The sequence below is a fragment of the Amia ocellicauda genome, chromosome 4 (genome assembly GCF_036373705.1).
Source record: "Amia ocellicauda isolate fAmiCal2 chromosome 4, fAmiCal2.hap1, whole genome shotgun sequence".
In the NCBI taxonomy this organism is placed as follows: Eukaryota; Metazoa; Chordata; class Actinopteri; order Amiiformes; family Amiidae; genus Amia; species Amia ocellicauda.
The window spans coordinates 22,962,348-22,981,396 of NC_089853.1; the positions used below are offsets into that span (position 1 = coordinate 22,962,348).

Here is a 19,049-nt window from a genome sequence, read left to right on the forward strand (position 1 = left end):
GAGAGAGAGAGAGAAAGAGACAGAGAGAGAGAGAGAGGCGGCACCACCTGCTGCAGTCAGGTGCAGGACGTTACAACTATTTTATATTATAATGCAGATTTAATGTATACAGTTATTCTTTCAGTAATAAAGTTGAGCATATCGGCAACATTAAAACTATATTGAATCCTATCATTCATACATGAACTACAGCAACTCTTTAAGAATGCAGCCTGCCTAGATTGCGCGGAACATTTGCAATTAAGGGTTCAATTTAACAATTGAAAGTTAGCTGGAACGAAAACCAGCAGAGCAGGTTTTGGCAAGAACTGCTCTAATTAATATTTACATAGCAGATCACTTCCTTAAACACAAAAGGAAGTGGTAATGCCATACTGACCACATATGGATTGAATTCACTCTCAAAATTTGCGAGCACAGAAATACAACTTGTACGTGCAAAACTATACTTACAGGTTTTATTTTACGCTTACAGTTCAATTCTGCGCTCGTTCAATCTCATTTACACACATGCAGTTCTTGCTGCACGCTCACGCTTCTTGCTGCACATGTGCAGTTCTCTACACGCTCGCAGTTCTTTTTGACAGTTCTCACACTGACTCAAGAACAGCGCATAGATCAGCCATCCTAGATGATCATCGCACTATCAATCTCCATTCTCATCAAACATGGATGACCACACGGCAGCAGAGGGAGAGTTTAAATAAGGTTAACTGTACATTGTGTAATTCGTTGAGAACAAACTGATGTAACAACAGTCAATGGAAACTAAAATCACCAACAGATTGAGGGCTGGATTCAAACTCACACCAAAAATCTAAGTAAATTGAAATCACAGGCTGTTCCAACTTGCGTGAATTTCATCACGGCAACTCATACTGTGACTCAGTAGTGTGTATGGCCCCCACATGGCTGTATGCACTCACGACAATGTCTGGGCATGCTCCTGATGAGACGGCGGATGGTGTCCTGGGGGATCTCCTCCCAGACCTGGATCAGGGCATCAGTGAGCTCCTGGACAGTCTGTGGCGCTACTTGGCAGTGATGAACTGCATTTCTTCCCCTGTGTGTCTGTGTAAACAAGGTCACTGTCCGGCAGCCTTGCTGTGCTACGGTACTGTGCCATAGTGCAACCCTGATACCCACAGGAACAGAGTCTGATAAGAACCAGTTTTCTCAAGACATTTGGGCTTGATATATTCAATAAGCCCCCCTTATATTAAACATTACATACGCCTTACATTTCCCCCGGTTTAACCATATATCGGTTTTCCTAACGAGTTTCAGGTAGAAACCGAACTTGCACTCATCACAGGACAGACATGTGGGTCCTGTAACTTTCTCTCCTGTCTGGTCTGCATAAAAGTGCCTGTAGTTTGTAACTTCTCTAAGACTGTTCGTGAGATCGCCTCTCAAACCTCTTCCTTGCAGCTGCTTGTAATACCAGTCCTGCTGCTGGGTTGATGCCCTTCTATGGCCCTGTCCAGCTCTCCTCGTGTAACAGCCCATCTCTTGGTATCTCCTCCATGCTCTTGAGACTGTACTGGGAGACACAGCAAACCTTCTTGCGATGGCACGTATGGATGTGCCATCCTGGAGGAGCTGGACTACCTGTGCAACCTGAATGGACTGCAGGTACCGCCTCATGCTACCAGTAGTGACAAGGACACTAGCAAAATGCAAAAATAGAGAAGAATCAGTCAGAAAGGAGAGAGCAATTGTCTGTGGCCACCACCTGCAAAACCATTCCCTTTTTGGGTGTTGTCTTGCTGTTACCTCTCCAGTGCACCTGTTGTCACTTTCATTTGCACCAAAACAGGTGACATTGATTCACAATCACTTAGGCTTCCTAACCGGACAGATTGATATCCCTGAAGTTTAATTGACTTGGTTTTATACTGTGATGATTACGTGTTCCCTTAATTTTTTTGAGCAGTGTATTTTGCACACTATGCAATCGCTTAAGTCCAGGGGGACACACACGACTGATCTGAAATTCTTTGTCGTGGGGTACTCCGACACAGCCTCATGGAGGACAATGAGAAATGTAGCCACTTCTTCAGGAAAACAAAGGAGAAGTGGCCTGCAATGTCCTCCATGATCGACTCCTGGGGGCGGGAGGTGGAGGGCAGAGAGGCTGTTGAGACAGTGGTGTGGGACTTCTACAGGGAGTTGTATGATCAGAAGGTGGTGGATCAAAATCTGATCCATCACTTTCTGTCCCTGTTGCAGTCCCGCAAGGAGGGGGGTGAGGAGGAGGAGGAGGATCCAGAGATCACCACAACTGAACTCTCCCAGGTGATAACGAGTCTTTGCTCTGGGTCCTGATGGGATCCCTGCTGAATTCTATAAGATCTTTTGGGAGGTGCTTATGGAAGATCTGGCACAGGTCTTGGGATCAGTGTACAGAGAGGGTAGAGAGGGTATCCCAAGGATCTGAAGAACTGTCAGCCGTCAGCCTCCTGTGTACCGACTACAAGATACTAGCCAAAGCACTTACGCTCCGGCTGCAGCAGCCACACCCTCAGGTCTGTGGTGCCCGGGGGAGATCGGCGGCCGACAACACATGCTGCTCAGGGACGTCGTGACCTATTCGAATGAGAGAAGGCTTCCCCTGGTTCTGATCAGCTTGGACCATGAGAAGGCCTTTGATAGAGTGGGCCATGAATACCTGAATCTTGTTATGGAGAGGATAGGCCTTGCTCTTGGCTTGAGGAGGTGGGTGAAGATTATTTACAGCAGCCCAAGCAGCAGGGTCCTTGTGAACCACCACCTGACTGAACCATTCTCGGTCAGGTCGAGGGTTAGACAGGGTTGTCCTCTGTTTGGAGCCGTTCATGCAGGCTATCTGCCAGGACGCCTGTGTGACAGGTTTCCATCTCCTGGGCACTGGCGGAGAGCAACTGAATGCCCTGGCCTACATGGACGACGTGGCTGTGGTCTGCACGGGCGCACCGTCCGTGGCCGGGGTGGAGGAACTGCTGGATGGCTTCTGCAGAGCGATGGGGGCTGCTGTGAATAAGGCCAAGAGCGAGGTCTACCTCTCCCAGGCATGGCCTGTTGGCCGCGGTCCGCCGACCATGTTCCCTGTGAAACCGGCTATCAAGGTTCTGGGGATCAAGATCGACGGGACCAACATGGGCACCTGGGAGGAAGCTTTATCCAAAGTTCAAAGGAAGATCCACAGCTGGAGCACAAGGACCTTGACGTTGACTGGTAAGATGCTGGTTGTAAAGGCCATCCTCTTCCCGATACTTCTCTACGTCGGCATGATATATCCCCCAGACAGGCACACCGCAAAATTGATCACCAGAATTATATTTTGGTTTGTCTGGGGGAGTAAAATGGAGAGGCTGAATAGAATGCAGATGGTGAAGGGCGCCCTGGATGGATGTAGGGGGGTCCCGGACGTTGTGCGGCTTATCAAGGCGCAGGGGCTGGCATATGCGGTTAAGAACATCCAGGCTGCTGGCAAGAAAGTGAGTTTTATGAACTGCTTTTACTTTGCCAGCAGCCTGAGACCACTCAGCCTCTGTGCCATGGACTACACCAGGCCGCACTCGTGGGATCCCCCACTGTTCTACACGGCACTCCGAGCCTTTGGACTCAAAGTAGGCCTCCACAAAGCCGCGCTGAATAGGAGACCAGCAGAATAGAAGATTTCCCTCCTGAAACCTGCTGGAATATCTGGGATAATGCTATGCATGTTTGCCTCACATATATGCAGAAAGATGTCTCCTGGATGGCCGTGAGTCGATGTCTCCCCACCCAAGTGTTCATGTACAGAAGGGGCCTGGCCCTGTTTGACACCTGCCCCTACAAGGGCTGTCTGGGAAGGGAGACAGAGGCTCATATTTTTAGGGACTGCCCCTCTGCTTGCAGGGTCTGGCTCCTGTTTTCTCCGTTCCTTTGCAGGTTCGCCGTTCCTGCGCAGATGGCCACCCAGCAGATCTTGTATGTGCCAGCCAGGGGCCTAACATCATCTACCCTGAGGTGCTGGTGGCGTGTTGTCTGCGTGGTGAAACAGGCCCTGTGGGAGGGCCTGGAGATCCACCAGAGGGGCAAGGACGAAGCCTTTAAGAACTGGCACATTCAAGATCTGGGGGAGCTTAGGATCCCGTGATGGGATACCACCTCCAGGGACAGATACTCCCCCAGATCTTGAATGTGCCAGTTCTTAAAGGCTTCGTCCTCCAGAGACAGATACTCCCCCGAATTAATTGTTTTTAATAGACACTTATTTTCCTGTTTTGATAGTTTGGTGTTTTTGTTGTGTTTTTTTTGTCTAATACATTGACCATTCTTATTTTATTTAAATGCATCAGATTGTTTTGTTTTTGTTTATTTTTGTTTTGTTTATCTGATGCATTTCCAATTAATTTCAATACATTAGATTGTTTATTACTTGTTTATTATCTTGTCTTTTTTTTAAGTGAAAGGGGTGTCTGGGTTCCCCCTGAAGCCTCCAGTGTGCAGGTCTGAACTGGGGGAGGAGTGGCAATCGAACAATCAAAATGAATTGCATGAGGAAATGCCCATTGTACCTTTTAATTTCCCATCAGTCCGGACCTTTTTCGAAAATTGTTCCTTCAGGTGACAAACTACATGGGGACAGAGTGGTTGTGCCGCCACCTTGCTCCGGACTACAGAGTGCACATAATTTCCTTCAAGGACTCATATCCAATGCACATTGACGCCACCTTCAACATCGTTGGACCAGGCTTAGTGCTGTCCAATCCGGATCACCCTTGCCATCAGGTCAGGACTGCTTGTTCTTGGAAAATACTCTCGCATACTGAGGCATAGCCTTCTATTTTCAAGAGGGGGGCATGGGGAATGGCATACATGGTCAATCTCTATTTCAGATGTGTGCTTCTCCCTGCTTCCCCCCCAACAACTCCGGTTTCAGATAAGACTTTACAAGACTTTTTAATACATCATTATATTGCTAAAGGTATGCACTCGAGCATGTTTGCTTATAGAACTGCACACATATCCAGTCGGAGCTCATTTAAATTTGTTTTTAAACTTTGGTTCATTTAAATCTTAACGTACCATGTAGTTTTATACAGACTCCCTCTAGTGGGCAGATTGAAGTTAATTTTGTAAATGGAGAAATATTAACCCACTCTCTCCCCTCTGTCTTGTGGCATTTTGACAGATAAATATGTTCAAGAAAGCTGGATGGACTGTCATGCAGCCGCCATATCTGCTAATGCCAGATGGTGAGTTCTGGAAGAGGGAATAAAAAAGAATAAATCCCTCTTTCTCAGACATGACTCCATGACAAGTTTTTTACCTTTGATTCTGTTTAAAGTTGTTTGTCCGTGTGTCTTTCCACAGATCACCCGCTATGGATGGGTTCATAGATGGCTCTCCATGAATGTCTTGATGCTGGATGAAAAACGTGTCATGGTTGACTCGAACGAGACCAGCATTCACGAGATGTTTGAAGGGCGTGGTAAGGATCTTTTAAAATTTTCTTTGGTAGTAGCAGTCCTCTTTTGCAACCAAAAAATACTTTCATATCAAGTGACTTTTGGCAATCAAGGGGAAACTATTAAATGCTCTAAGCATGGGGGATTTACACAGGAATACACAAAGGGATCAAGTGACACAATTCTTCTGGGCCCATAAGAAATCTGATCTCCCCAGACTCCTTCGGAAGTCTTAGTGGGGTCCTGGAGGCCTGTTTCTAAAGGTTACTTGCACACTTATATTTTATGTTTTATATATTTTGATAAATGTCCTCCTGGAACCCGACTGACCAGTAAGCACTTTGATGTGGCTTATTTTATATAGTTCCAATAAAATCTACAATATACATTTCGTTTATTTTGCCAGCAGGAATAAAATCCATCAAGGTGAACAGCTGGTGAAGCGAAATTCATCGCTGTGGCACCCTGCTGTCTTACTTCAACTAGGCCTGTGAATGGAGTCATCTGCACTGAGCTCCTATAGGGGGTTATTATGAATGGCAAGCTACTGATCTGTCAATTCATTGAATGGAATGTGTTCTTGCAAAAAGCTGTATTCGTTTTATGCAGCAGTTCCAATGTCTGGTGAAGGAGGCCCAATTTCCAGAGGTTGAATGGGATGGGGGGGCCACAGTTGAAAATGAACCTCAGATGAAAACAAAATATTGTAATGTCCTAATTCATACCTTCTTATTTCCTATACATTTCTGTTAGTGAACATTTATGAACTTCAATTGTTGTTTAATTATTTTCAATTATGTGCAATTTGTAACAGAAAATTTTCAGAAAGTGTAAAAATATAGTCAAGGTTCAGAAAAGGGGCGGTTGAAGGTTGGCTTTGGGGGGCTACACCAAACATCCTGCTGAACTTTGGGAACCTGTGGTTTTATCATCTGAATATTTTCTGTATCTTGGTTGATTAATTAAACTGCTCTTCCAAAACCAGTGTAAAGGTTTTTGAATTCAGCAAGCTCATACAATAGTTGACATCCAAAATCGTGGAAAGGTGTACTGTCATCCATTAGCACAGTGGTTCCAAATCTTTTGGGCTGGTGCTCCCATTATACATTTGGGTCACAGCTCGTGCCCCCAATCAGAATCAATCAACGTAGTTGGATACAGTAATACCCTCTATCCATTTCATATGATTTTACCAGTACACATTTTATTTATAGATACAACTCTTTGTTATTAAAAAGGATTTTATTTAATTGCTGCAGTTGCCAACTTAAAAAAAATTGCAATGTAGAAACATGTCTACATGACACCTCAGAATACCATCTGCACAATCAAGCGAAGTGACAAGTGTACATTTTTTTTTTCTTCCCCTACCTCTGAATTTCAGATTTTAGCAGAGATTCCCGGCGAGCTTGTTTCCCACGACTCATTGACATTTTGGAGCTGCAAGTTATTTGTATGATTTTATTTTACACTAATTATCACCTTGTATTAACTGTATTTTGGTATGACTCTACCAAGAAGTGGTTTGAAGTCTGTGCTATGCGACAATCCTATTATGATTGGTCATTACTGGACCATCTACTCTTGGTCACTCTTGTGACTGTAGTCAATTTTTAATATATGTAAAGAGTGGAAAGAAAGAGTAGTTTCATAGAGATCAGACGAACGAAGGAATCAGTTTATCCAAAGAGATTTCAGTGGGGGGGTGGCAATGAATGGTTGCTGGATCCCCTCGCGGATTTCATACATCTTCTATTCACTTTTTCTCTGTTCAGCTCCTTACCTTCGCCACCTTAAGCAGGGTCTTGTGCCCCACAGTTTGGGAACCACAGCATTAGCAGGAAGAATCAGCTCTATACCTGATTTTAACAGAAGAGGGCGCTCATGCTGCATTGAAGGAAATGTTATTTAAAACGATTTTACATAGACCACACATTTCAGGTCAAGGTTTCTTATTACTTAATATATCATTGTCATATTTTATACATTTCAGAACAACTTCCTTTGTGTAAGTTTACTTTTTGAGGTAATTTAGCACACGCCTTTCTCCAAAGTGACTTGCATGGTTTAACAATCCCTAATACAAAGTTTTACATATGCATAAGAAGTGGAACACCATCACTATAATAATCTAGACATTACAGATAATAAAATTAAGGTAAGATAGGACTGGAATGATGAAGGTGTCCTCTAAATGGCTGTGTCTGTGGAAGTGTCGAAATTTTAAATGTGTATATATAGTAACCTTGCATAAAGCAGCAATATATTGGAGTTGATCAAACTTTTTATTTTTCTCCAGTAATAGTTTACTAAAATTAAGTAGTATTTACTAAATTAAAAAAAAAGAAAGATAAAATAATCATACAGTTAAAACGTTTAGCCTAGGATTTTAGTAGGCCTTACTTATGATTGACATGTCCATATGCTCAGTGCTCATGATTGTGCTTATGTGGTTTGCTTTGGTTGAAATAAAAGTTGCCTCATATTTTAAAATGTTTGACAATGACCTGAGTACTTTAGACTTTAGTGTTTGCAAATGAAATGAGCAACATTCGAGATTTGGTTGGACACATTTCATTGCCTTAAGTGTTTTATTACTTTATATAACACTATCAGAATAACTCAGCGTATTGATGGAAGTATTTCTGGCACTTTTTTCTCTCTTGCCTATATCAATATATTCAACATGACCCAAAAGAGGTGGTTAACCCAAGTTTTATTACACCTTCATGACGTGAAAGTGATGCTTGCCAAGTGACCTTACAGCTCGATTTTATAACCCAACACTGTACACAGGGGAGTGGCTTGGAGAGCCAAACGCTGGCTCTTGATTGCAAGGAGACTTAGCTCTGTGAAGGTGTGTATGAAAAATATCCGAGTGCGCAAAGACCTTGACATGCATTTCATCCAGTATGCTCTTTTCCCGACCCCCGATTACTGTATAAAACGTCAATTCAGAAGAGAAACTGCACTGCAATTTTAAGACTTTGAAAACTTTTTTTTTTGAGTGGAGGGGCAATTCCGTTTGGCTAATCAGTGCCTCCCCAGAGGAAAGTCAATAATGCGCACAGCGATGGCCTCATCCACACCATTCATTCTCCACTTTCTGCTCATATTTCTAATGGACATGTCCGCTCTGTTTTCACTTAAGACGGTCTGAAGGAGCTCGCTACTGCATGGCAGCACTTGCTAAAAAACATAATCTTTAAAACGACTCAAAACATGGAAGAACAGAACATTACCCATACTCTGGAAGAAGATGGTGTGAATAATGGACCTCGGCACAAGGTTTGAAAAGCAAATCACTTACCAATTTTATTTCTTTAAACGGCGCTGCGCTTTAGTGTGAAAGTTCACAGATGGCAGGAGGGAGCTCTGTGCCATTCAGAGTAAATAGACTAATACGATTAACAGACCTGACCGCTTTATTTAAAGGGGAAAGTTGTGTTTTTCATTTGATTTTAAACTAAACACACACACACACACATTCATGTAAAGTCCCGCTGTGAGATACATGAGGATTCTTTGAGTAATTTACGCAGATCATTACAATACATTTTAGACAGACAAAACTGTAATTGAGAATCCTTAATGATACTAATGAATCTCGAGTGTGGATTGAAAAACATAGGCAGATTTAGAGTCTTATGTGATCCGGATGAGAGTACCACTGGAGAAGGTTTTGAGTACTGAATATACCACTTCCATTTGCTCCCTAGAAATGGTCAAACGACCAGCATCCTAACAACAGAGCAGGAGTATGTAGTGATAGCAACTCAGACAGATAAGATACAGCTAAGCCCTGTAGTGCTTTGTATGTCAACAAGTGGACACTTCAGATCAATAGGAACTAGAGGCCTTGGAGTCGAGGTATATTTTTAACCATGGGGGTAGTAATATGTTCTTTAGTCTGAGTCTTAGTTCATATTCAAATCAACAGGCAACCAATTACAGTGGCCAAACAAGATATGTCCCGAAAAGCATGAAACAAAGCTGAATCTGTAAAGTAAATACCTCTGAGTTCAACAATAGTCATAACATGAAAATAGTATGCTTTGCTAACAGCCCTAACAGTCACCATGGTTCAAAATCCCAAACTTCCAATTGTGTAATAACTGACAGAGTCAGAGTTATAAACTGGGATTTACGAATACTCAGTTTGTGAATGGCTTACCTGGAATAGCAGGGTGTTATCGGAATGAAGCAGCAGAAAACAGCATGCAGGTCTTCATTTCTTCCAGGCAAGTCAGCTATTCTGTGGATGATCTTTAAAAGATGACTGGCTGTCTTCGGCATAGAAGTGAGAATTGAAATCATGTCAAAGTGATCACTCTGGGGCAGTTTGTAATTTATATTTCCAAACAGAGACATGTTGTACACCTGAAGCAAAAGTTGTCTGTGGTACACCTGAGGCAAGAGTAGTCAACTTATATCCCCTGGAGTAGACATGAAAGCACTGAAGGTATAGCCACAACAGTCAGATCCAGTGATATTGAAAGTGTTAAACTCCTGCTATCACTTTCTCTATGGCCCAGCATCAGGGCCATTTCAATACTTGGCTAATTATTATAGATTATCAGTCTGTTTAATAAAAAGCAAGTAAGTTATTTGTGATGAAATGGACATTGACAGAAGATATGGCTGATTGTCATATCATATTCTGGTTGTCAATAGTAGTATTTGACATTTTATATGAACAGTTATGGTTTCATCTTTGTGCATTACAGATTAGAGGAATGTTTCAGGTTTTCAACTAACTAACTAACTAACTAACTAACTAACCAAAACATCTTGTTTTTCATGAGCATTATGTTGATACTAACATGTAGACATGTAAAACATTAAGGTGAATATGCTTGGCAAATAATGAGCCTATTGAAAGAATATAAGTTATCCCCAGTCGCAGGTGTAGGAAAGCATTGCTTTGGAAACCAGGTAGTACAACACTGTTGGTTAGATTCAGGAAAAATCATACAGGGCTTGCATTGATTCATTTTCTTTCCTTCCAAGATGTTATATGTATTTGGTTGTTTGTTTTGTGATTGCTTGTTTGGAAATTATTAGATGAGCAAGTTTACCTTCAATTTAAAATATGTCCCACAGTCAGATAGTCACTTCGAAGGTGAAATGTTTCTTACCACTGAGTTTTCTTTATCTTAGGTGATATCTATGAACTGTTTCAAGTTAATGATATCTTTTTAATACACGTTTTCCCCCGAAATACAAGGCACCAGCGAGGAAGCGTGCCTTACAGACAGCATGCTGGGGGAGGGGTTGGTGTGAGAAGCTCACCCTGTGTAGTTGGGCTATGCCGCACAGCAACAGCTCACATCTGGAGGCCTGGGGCCGAGTCCAGCTCAGTCACGGGGGAAATTAGAGTGAGGGTCTCAGTGGATCTCACGCCACATCCAAAACCGACAGAAAAGTTGGCAATTTGGAAGCAGTCTCATTCAGTGGAAGCCAAAGAATAAAGGGCAGCATTTCATTTTCAAAGCAAAGTCTGATGGTATTTGCTGGCTCTCTGCTGCACTAGAGCTAGGTTTGTAGCCACTCACTGTTTAAAACACAAATTTTATCTCCCAATTATATTAAGATTTTTAAAGATCAATTAACTTATAGAGGAAAATGCTCTTAATCTTTCTTTCTCATCATTAGCAAGACTGTTTGCAAAGTAATTGGAGTTTAAACTCTGGCTTTTATGCTGCTTTTGCTTTAAGTCACGTTGTGGGTGTGGAATTTACAGTAATTTCTAAAAGCCTTCTTTCCTGATTTTCATTGTCTTGCTTTACTTTTCCTTCTTTTTATAACTTGGTATACTACCCAGGGACTGTGCACAATGCCACAAACTTTTCTTGACCTGCAGGTCAGTGTTTCTCCGTCCACAGAGCCAGTTGTTTGTCTTGGATATAGGGGTGAGCTATCTGTTCATTTCACTTCCTTGATTACTGTGAGAGCATATAGTGTAACTAGCTCTCTGGCAAGGTGTGGAGTCATCGTGCAGCTGAATAAAAGATTCCTTAGGCACATGTTCCCTTGACAATTTTCCTAACATTTCTCTTCTGCACAAATACTTACAAAGTTCTTTGTATTTTACAATGTATTGCTTTCATTTCAGTAGACCGTAGCAACTCATCCATGTCAAATATGTTGTGTTCTGCAGCTGGATAGATTAGCTTGCATCATATTGATCTGTTTGATATGTGCTGCTGTCGTGAGTGGCTACATGGAGGGCAGACAGAGGGCAAGCTCTCGCTACAAAGAGTCCCTTCTTTTGTATGTTGCCTACTTTTTTAAGCCAGTAGCAGCAAATGGCTTAGATTAGTGTTCTTTGTTCAACAATTAGCAATCCATTTTGATGGCACCATGGCAGTGGTGGACTGGGACCAAAAAACAGCCCTGGACTCATTGAGGGCGGTTGCTGGTGAAGTGCGGTCCGGGGAGGGGGTGATGTGCTGGAGAAGTGCGGTCCGGGGGGTGGGGCGGTGTTGGGGAACTGGCCAAGAAAATGTAGGCTGGAACTAAGCATGATTTTTTTTCTTTGTGTCTGCAACTAGGTTATGTAATTGTGCTGTATAGGTGGAGTAGAAGAAGACAAGGGATGATACTTGCCAGACAGAGGAAACTGCTGTACTTATTTAGGTTTTGTGTACATTTTGTTCTGTTTGACTATACATGCACTCCAGGTTCATATGTATTTATTGTTAACAAATATTGTAATACGTCTTATAATTAATTACAGGATGAAACCAGGATTAAATGTTTTTAATCTAAAAAATATCAGCCTTCTCATTAAGTGATACATGTGCATTATTTATTTAGTGATTTATTTAACTGCCTGACTAATGTTAACAGACTTTAATCCGATGTCTTGTTTTCGTCCATTGCACTGCAAGTCCTCCTGAAAATATGTCCTTCAGATTTCTAGCTGAAAACCTCAGTATTAGGCTTCACCAGACTGGGAAACTGGAGGTTAAAGTGGCATTGGAGTTTTGTAAACACACCCTTACTTCAGTGTTCTTCAGCCTTACATTTAAAGTTCTCATGATCAGTTATGGTTACTGTGTTGTTTTATTCACGAAAGAAAAGCATACACAACATGACAGCCAGGTCATGCTTCTGAATACACAAAGTATTCATACTTATCCATACATAGTGCATCCTAGTGTGGCTCACTGACAGTGCAGTCTTCAAAGGTAAAGCTTTCAAGACGTTCGGTAGATGGGCTCTCTGACTCCATGTACACTGGGCTTGCAGAATCTTCAAGAGACTGAGAAACCTCCTTCTAACAACTTTAATTCCAGGAGCTACAAGGCTGGTGACTAGTGGGCGGTAGATTGGAGGACAGGGTAACCACATATGATTGATGTGAAGTACAGTAAATACTAAATGTTGGTTCGTAAAACAAAACAAAAATAATTGCCACAGTAGTGAGGCACGCTTTCCATCTGGCAGATCCCTGATGCCAACCAAGTGCAATGTTGTGTAAATTAGTTCTTTCTGTGGTGTCTGATTGATTTGGTAACAGACTCACCTGGTCCAGTTTATGGGAAGCTAGTGCTATCTACCTAACAGTCTGTCAACCGTCCTGTACACTGGAATTCAGGAGGAAAGACACATTTATTGAGCAATAGTTAGGCATGGTTTACAGGACTGGCATGGCGTTCATTTGCATGGGAACTGTATCTCTAACGTAATTGAAAACATTCAAGTGTCTGTGTATGTGATCAAATTAAATCTTCATAAATCTATAATACAGAGATGTGCACATATGGGCAAAGTATGATGCAGGTGTTCATATACTTTATTGGCAAAGTTCATCTCTACTTTTTATTTCAAAACCTATTTTTCCTTCCTTTCTAAAAATACTATTTTTTGATATATATCTTTGGCAAATGTTCTGAAATCTTCATGTATTTAGAAAGTTTGCCTGACATTGGTTTATGTCATATTTATTTTTATTGGTAGTCACAGAAACGGTACATTTTAAAATGTGACCTTGCAGCTGATTTTTTGAAACAGTGTTCTGAGAAATCTACACAAAGCTTTATCCTAGATGACAGCTCAGTATAAATACCTCAACGAAATGTTACTTAGAAAGTGTTTCTCTTTCAAGTTCTACTACAGCCTTCACCCCTTCGGAGGAAAATAACATGCATAAAATAATTACTGTAGAATTTAACAGTAACTTGCTGTTTTGCTTTAAATGGCTGACAGATTTTTTTTTTTTTATAAAGACTTGAATCCTGCCTAAGAATAACAATGTGCGGTTGACACAAATAAATGTGTGATGTACAACTGAAAGTTCAAATGCAAAACTGTGATACTAAATCCTGCATAGAAAAGAGTAATGTTGAACATCAGTAAAAGCATAGAGGTTAAATATCTAGAACCTATTAAGACAGGGGGAAATAATTAATCTTAAACAGTAGTGACATCATCCCATTGGTCAGAACCTTAAACATATTTATTAGTAACAGAGACCAGGTTCAATGCAGGCTAGAGTTCTTCCAATCTGGTTCTACAAGAGACACAATCCAGCAGGTTTTATGTCTTTTTAAAGGTTTATTTGTATTTTGACTATGGAAAATACGTTCAGTTCAGTTTTATTTAATACATTCAGTTTGCTAATTAAGAGCTTTAGTAGAATGAGAACCAGAATACCCTGTGACCCATGTGGACCGGACCTAAAGAACACTGTGGTACATTATACATACAGTTAAAGTTTTCAGGACAGATTTTTAGAGTGTGTTTTTGTTCCGAAACAGATTGACCTATTCGTGCTCATTCTAGTTCTCAGTTTTATTCCTTAGAAGGGATGACAACTCTTAGACGGTTTTTCTGTGGAAAGCAGTGTTAATAGTTCTCCGAGCAGCATTTTCATTAGGGCAAGAAAGATTTTCTGGAGGTGTGAGAGGTTGAGTCTGTTTGGGTGCTTATAATACACATGTAAGGGTAGGAATAAAAGAGCTAAAGCACAATGTTTGTCTATTATCCTTAGTTCTTCATACCCATCTACTGGACAACTTTCACATTGCACTCTGATAGCGAAAATAAATGGTCAGGTTGTATGTATTGATAACATTTACTTTTATGTATTGGCATGTACCAAAGTTCTTTCTTTGGGAGAAACAGTGGGTGACAATTTCCTGAGCTTTTCATCCTCCCAGAGTAAGGCAACATCAGGTCAGTCATCACTTTTGGTATTATAACAGTGGTTCTTGGTAAAGTATATAACTGTCCAATATGGACACTCCTAATGCCTAGATGTTATACAAGGAATAACAAAAAAGGGGTAGATCTCACTGTACTAACATTATTATTAAAACGTGCAACCTAATATTCATGTATCTAGTTGTCCCTCTAATTTCAATCTACTACAGCGGATCTCTGAGACAATACAGTGTATTTTGTATTTACTTAAAGTAAGTTGAATCTGCTTTTTATTTTAGGTTAATTTCAGTTTTTCTAGATGACTATACATTCAATTTAACAGCCCATTCACTCTCACATTAAAATTCCACAACCCCCCTCCACATTGCGCCAATCTGAAAGTCGTCAGCATCACAGTTTGCTCAGAAAACATGAGGTGAGCCATAGAAAATGTTGCATGTTATTAGTGTACATTGGAAAGGAAGCTTCTTTAATTGAATCCAATGTTGCAGCTGCTTTCAGAGAGAAATAATACTTTTCAACAATACTTACAGAATTCAGAAGACATAGTTTCACATTTGAAAATGAATTTTAGCATGATTTTGGACTAGGGTACAATGAAGCTTCAAAAGCTAAGTTCAATATTGTGTATGACTTCCCACCTGATTTAATTTTGAGGAAAACTATTTTGCATCCAATCAAAATGGAAAAAGAAAGCTCCTCTACAATTACAAACATCTGTACCACATTTTTAAAAAATAATGGAAGCCCAATATACTCCTAGTCTCAGTGCCTAAAGTCATTAATGAAATATTTGGTTTATGCAGTAATACATCAAAGCAAATTTAATGGCAATCACAACATATGTTTAATTAAACCAAAACAATATTTGAACTGCCCTTAATTTCCATGAGAACATATAGCGGCAGCATTGCAGCTATAAGAGGATTTATAGATAATTGTAATTTCAGTTAAACATGCAAAATGCCCAATCAGTTATTAGTTTGTGTGAGTGTTGTAATTTCCTCATGTGGTCTTCTTTCTATTTCATCCTTTGTTTACTGATGTATTTGGCCTGACTGATTCTAAATGCGTCACACATTCATGTAACAATGCGTGTTTAATTATTGTGGCGACTGAGTTTTAACACAGCTTGGCACAATCTGTTTGCAGTATATTATATCTAAAAGCTAATGTTTTCACGGAGTACAGACATTTACTTTTATTTTCGGTACAAATAAGCATTATTTACTCTTTTCTTACACATGGAGATTGTACACTTTGTCCTGTGCTTAGTTTTGGAGTTATTTTGTTTTGAGTTCTAAATACTTCTTGTTTCCCTTTAGCAGTACTGTGCACAGATTTTCTGAGGGGCAGGGGCTCAATCCAAAAAAAGGGCAGCCTGTTTGGTGAAGTGTGGTCCGGAGGGAGGGGGCGTGCTGACGAAGTGCGTTCTGGGTGGGTTGGAGGGGGTGCTTGGGATAAAGGACACTTTTTGAGTCTAAGGGGAAAAGGGCAGGGGTTCAAGCACCACCTGGGGTCTATCTGTGCACGTGCCTGCCCTTTAGTATTTAGTATTTAGAAAGATAAGTGTTTTTAATATATAAATTGCCAGGCTGGCACAAACCCCTTGGTATAAATTCTGAAGGTGCTGCCAGATATCTTTCACCTTCAACCTGTGGTAAAGGTATTTACAGGTTCATACACTTAGGAAAGTAATCTTAAATATACTTTAAGTGTGCACTGGTGGTACCAGCTACTGCTCCATGCATTTTATATCCAGGGTAGTTTTCTTTTGGAAAATTAGGCCAAGATACCGATCCACCACAATAGTGCAACAAGCAACCAAAAAATAACATGGTAATGTCTAAAAGATATACAGGGTCATGGAAAAAGGACCGTGATGTGACTATGGAACTGTGGGGTTTCCAACTTAAATAACTTGAAGAGATAAACATACCTGATTTTGCGTAAATTGTTTTAGTTTTGAGAGTTAAACTATAACTTTTAAGAGATATAGTGAATTTAGTCAGAATAACACAACTGTTACAAATAGTTAAATATAAAAAATAAAAATATAGGCAAAACAGCTTTGCACAGTCATTTATTTCACAAACGTGTATCCTTAAAATCAGGCTCAGCGCAACTTCCCAGATCAAGTTGTGAGATTGGGCTGTTATTTCTTTTCTTCTCCTGCTCTTGTGAATTAAACCATAACGCAGCAGCTGGGACTCTCGCAGCACATGTTTAAAGTTCCCTCGGAAAGCGGTTTCCGCCCAGCTGCGTGCGAGCGCTCGCTGATTGGCTCCCCTCGGCTCATTTGCATTGACGTCAGTAAAGGCTGTAGGTCAATCCTTGCGGGTGCTTTTATTGGATCTGCCGCTGTCAAGCAGTGGTGAAGAATTGGAAGGGCAAACGCTGGAAAGGCAGGGAAAGACTAACAGAAAAAACAGCATTTGGTGGCTGCTTTTTTTTCCTTTCATTTTATAAATACAAATACACCGTCCTTCTTTTTTTCCCCCCTGCCATTTGAAACTTTAAAGGAGCGCCGAGCCGCTGGTGTTTTGACATGATTGCAGTACCCAGAGGTGGTACCAGAGGATAATTTGACAGCCTCTACATATTTTTTTTTCTTTTGAAAAAAATGGTGGGCCTTTGATACACTGTAACCCTTTTTTGGTGCTTCTTTTATTGTTGTTGTTGTTGTTGTTGTTGATAAGTAAATCACGGGAGTGTAAATATGGAGGTGCTACAAGAAACAGCCTATTTTCCCTAATTGTAATTTTTTGGCAATTGGATGGAATGTTTGCTTGGACTAAAACGTTTTTTTTCTTTCTTTTTTTTTGGGGGGGGGGAGTCTTCACATCAGAAAGGAATACGGTTTCAATCTGTATAGTCTGTTGATGGAAACGATGGGACTGAAGTGGACCAAAGTATAGTAAGAACAGGGTTTAGCCCTGTGTCTTACACCAAGAGGATACCAAGATTGTTTAAAGGAAAAGAGGAAAATCCAGGGAAGGAATATTACATGTTTTTCTGTGTTTCTGGGGTGTGGAAGATGACAGTAGCAACAGGCTTTGACCAGTAATGGATACATCATTTGCATGAATTTGCAGAAGACTGCTTTATTCATCAAAGACTTGAACAGTAACCTAAAATAAGAAATGGGTAAATGGTGAGGTGGGGAGCAGAGAGAGAGGAGAGTGTGTGATGTGAAAGAAATGGAGTGAACAGCTGAATCCAGAGGACTTGAGTGCTTTGGGATCCATGCATTTTCAAAAGAAATCCGTTTTTTGCGAAAAATATCAAATTTACTTCATGTAAAGGCAGAAAGGAAATCTATTTCCTGGTTGGGGGGGTGGGGGGGGGGGTTGGGAGTAAGATATATTATTCATGGTCTCAGTGAGGGAAGCGGGAGAGCGTTTTGCCTTGGAAGATTAAAAGAAAGGAATAAGAAGACACAGGTATCCAAGGCAAACAAAAAAGAAACAAACAAAAAAGAAAGCAGGGAAGAAAACACTTGGGGGAGAAACACTTTGGCCCCAGTGGCGTTGAAGCATGGGCTGTGCTTCAAGCATCCACATCTCGGATAGCAGGGTGGTCTATCACAGTGGGAAAGAGTCCGAGGATCCTCACTCGCCGCACCAGACCAACACGGCTCAGCAGCAGCAGCAGCAGCAAGGCAATCCAGCCCCGGGGTTACCCGTTAAACCCTCCAACACATCTAGTTACAAGGTGAGGATTCATCCCCCCCAGGAGCGTGGATACACTGAGCACAGTATAATCATTATAATAATCATTACAAAAAAAATCAAATCAAGGGAGTGCAGCCGTTTAGCAAGACAAATTGGGTATTTATTAATTTCTGATTAGCAGCACACACACACAGAATTATAAACACATTTTGACAGTTCATTACACTCCTACACTATTTGACTGCGTTTGATTACACCATTGCATGTCTTTATTGTAGTGTGTGTGGGGGTACTGGGGGGTAATTACTGATCGTTCTGTTCGCACACACGCACAACTGCCCTCTTCGAAGATCACAGGACATTGAAGTTTTGTCTACTTAAATTAGTTCTCTTCACAAGTGATGACAGGGTGACAATAGACTCACTTTCCAAGTGTAAACAACATATCGCCGCTTTTGTTTGAGCATTTTGTTTTTGTCAATGTAGTCATTTGTGGATATGCGATTTTGTTTTATTTGGGTATTAGTTGTGCATGCATATCGTATTTAAACACAATGGTTCACCAGCCCAGCCAACTATTTAATCTGTAATAAATGTGGCCTTAATTAATCTGAAAGCTGATTTTTTTGTGTAGTCAAGGAAACGTTACCTAGTTATGGTCCAGTTAGCCTATAAGTGTCAGGGGTCAATGTGTCTAATGAAATGGAAGATAATATTCTCTGTCACTCCTATACTCTGTCGTGGGAAAAGCTTCACGCTTACAGAA

General features: G+C 41.0%; 1 protein-coding gene and 1 long non-coding RNA gene across 3 annotated transcripts in view; both read left to right on the forward strand.

Annotated features, from left to right (window-relative positions):
* The first annotated feature begins 5,166 nt into the window (after window positions 1-5,166).
* On the forward strand, window positions 5,167-8,043 carry LOC136748877 (uncharacterized). Its single transcript, XR_010816641.1, has 3 exons — window positions 5,167-5,225; window positions 5,344-5,461; window positions 6,823-8,043. It is a non-coding gene; the product is annotated as an uncharacterized LOC136748877 (long non-coding RNA).
* Window positions 8,044-8,287: 244 nt separating this feature from the next.
* The window catches only part of pde8a (phosphodiesterase 8A), a 62,783-nt gene continuing 52,021 nt past the window's right edge, over window positions 8,288-19,049 (forward strand). Inside the window, exon 1 of one of the 2 annotated variants that reach the window (XM_066701451.1) lies at window positions 8,288-8,726. In XM_066701451.1, coding sequence (XP_066557548.1) covers window positions 8,661-8,726 — 66 coding nt within the window. In that variant the 5' untranslated portion in view covers window positions 8,288-8,660. Of the gene's footprint in view, window positions 8,727-17,961; window positions 18,324-19,049 lie in introns of those variants that run through there. The other variant, XM_066701450.1, reaches the window with a different exon arrangement.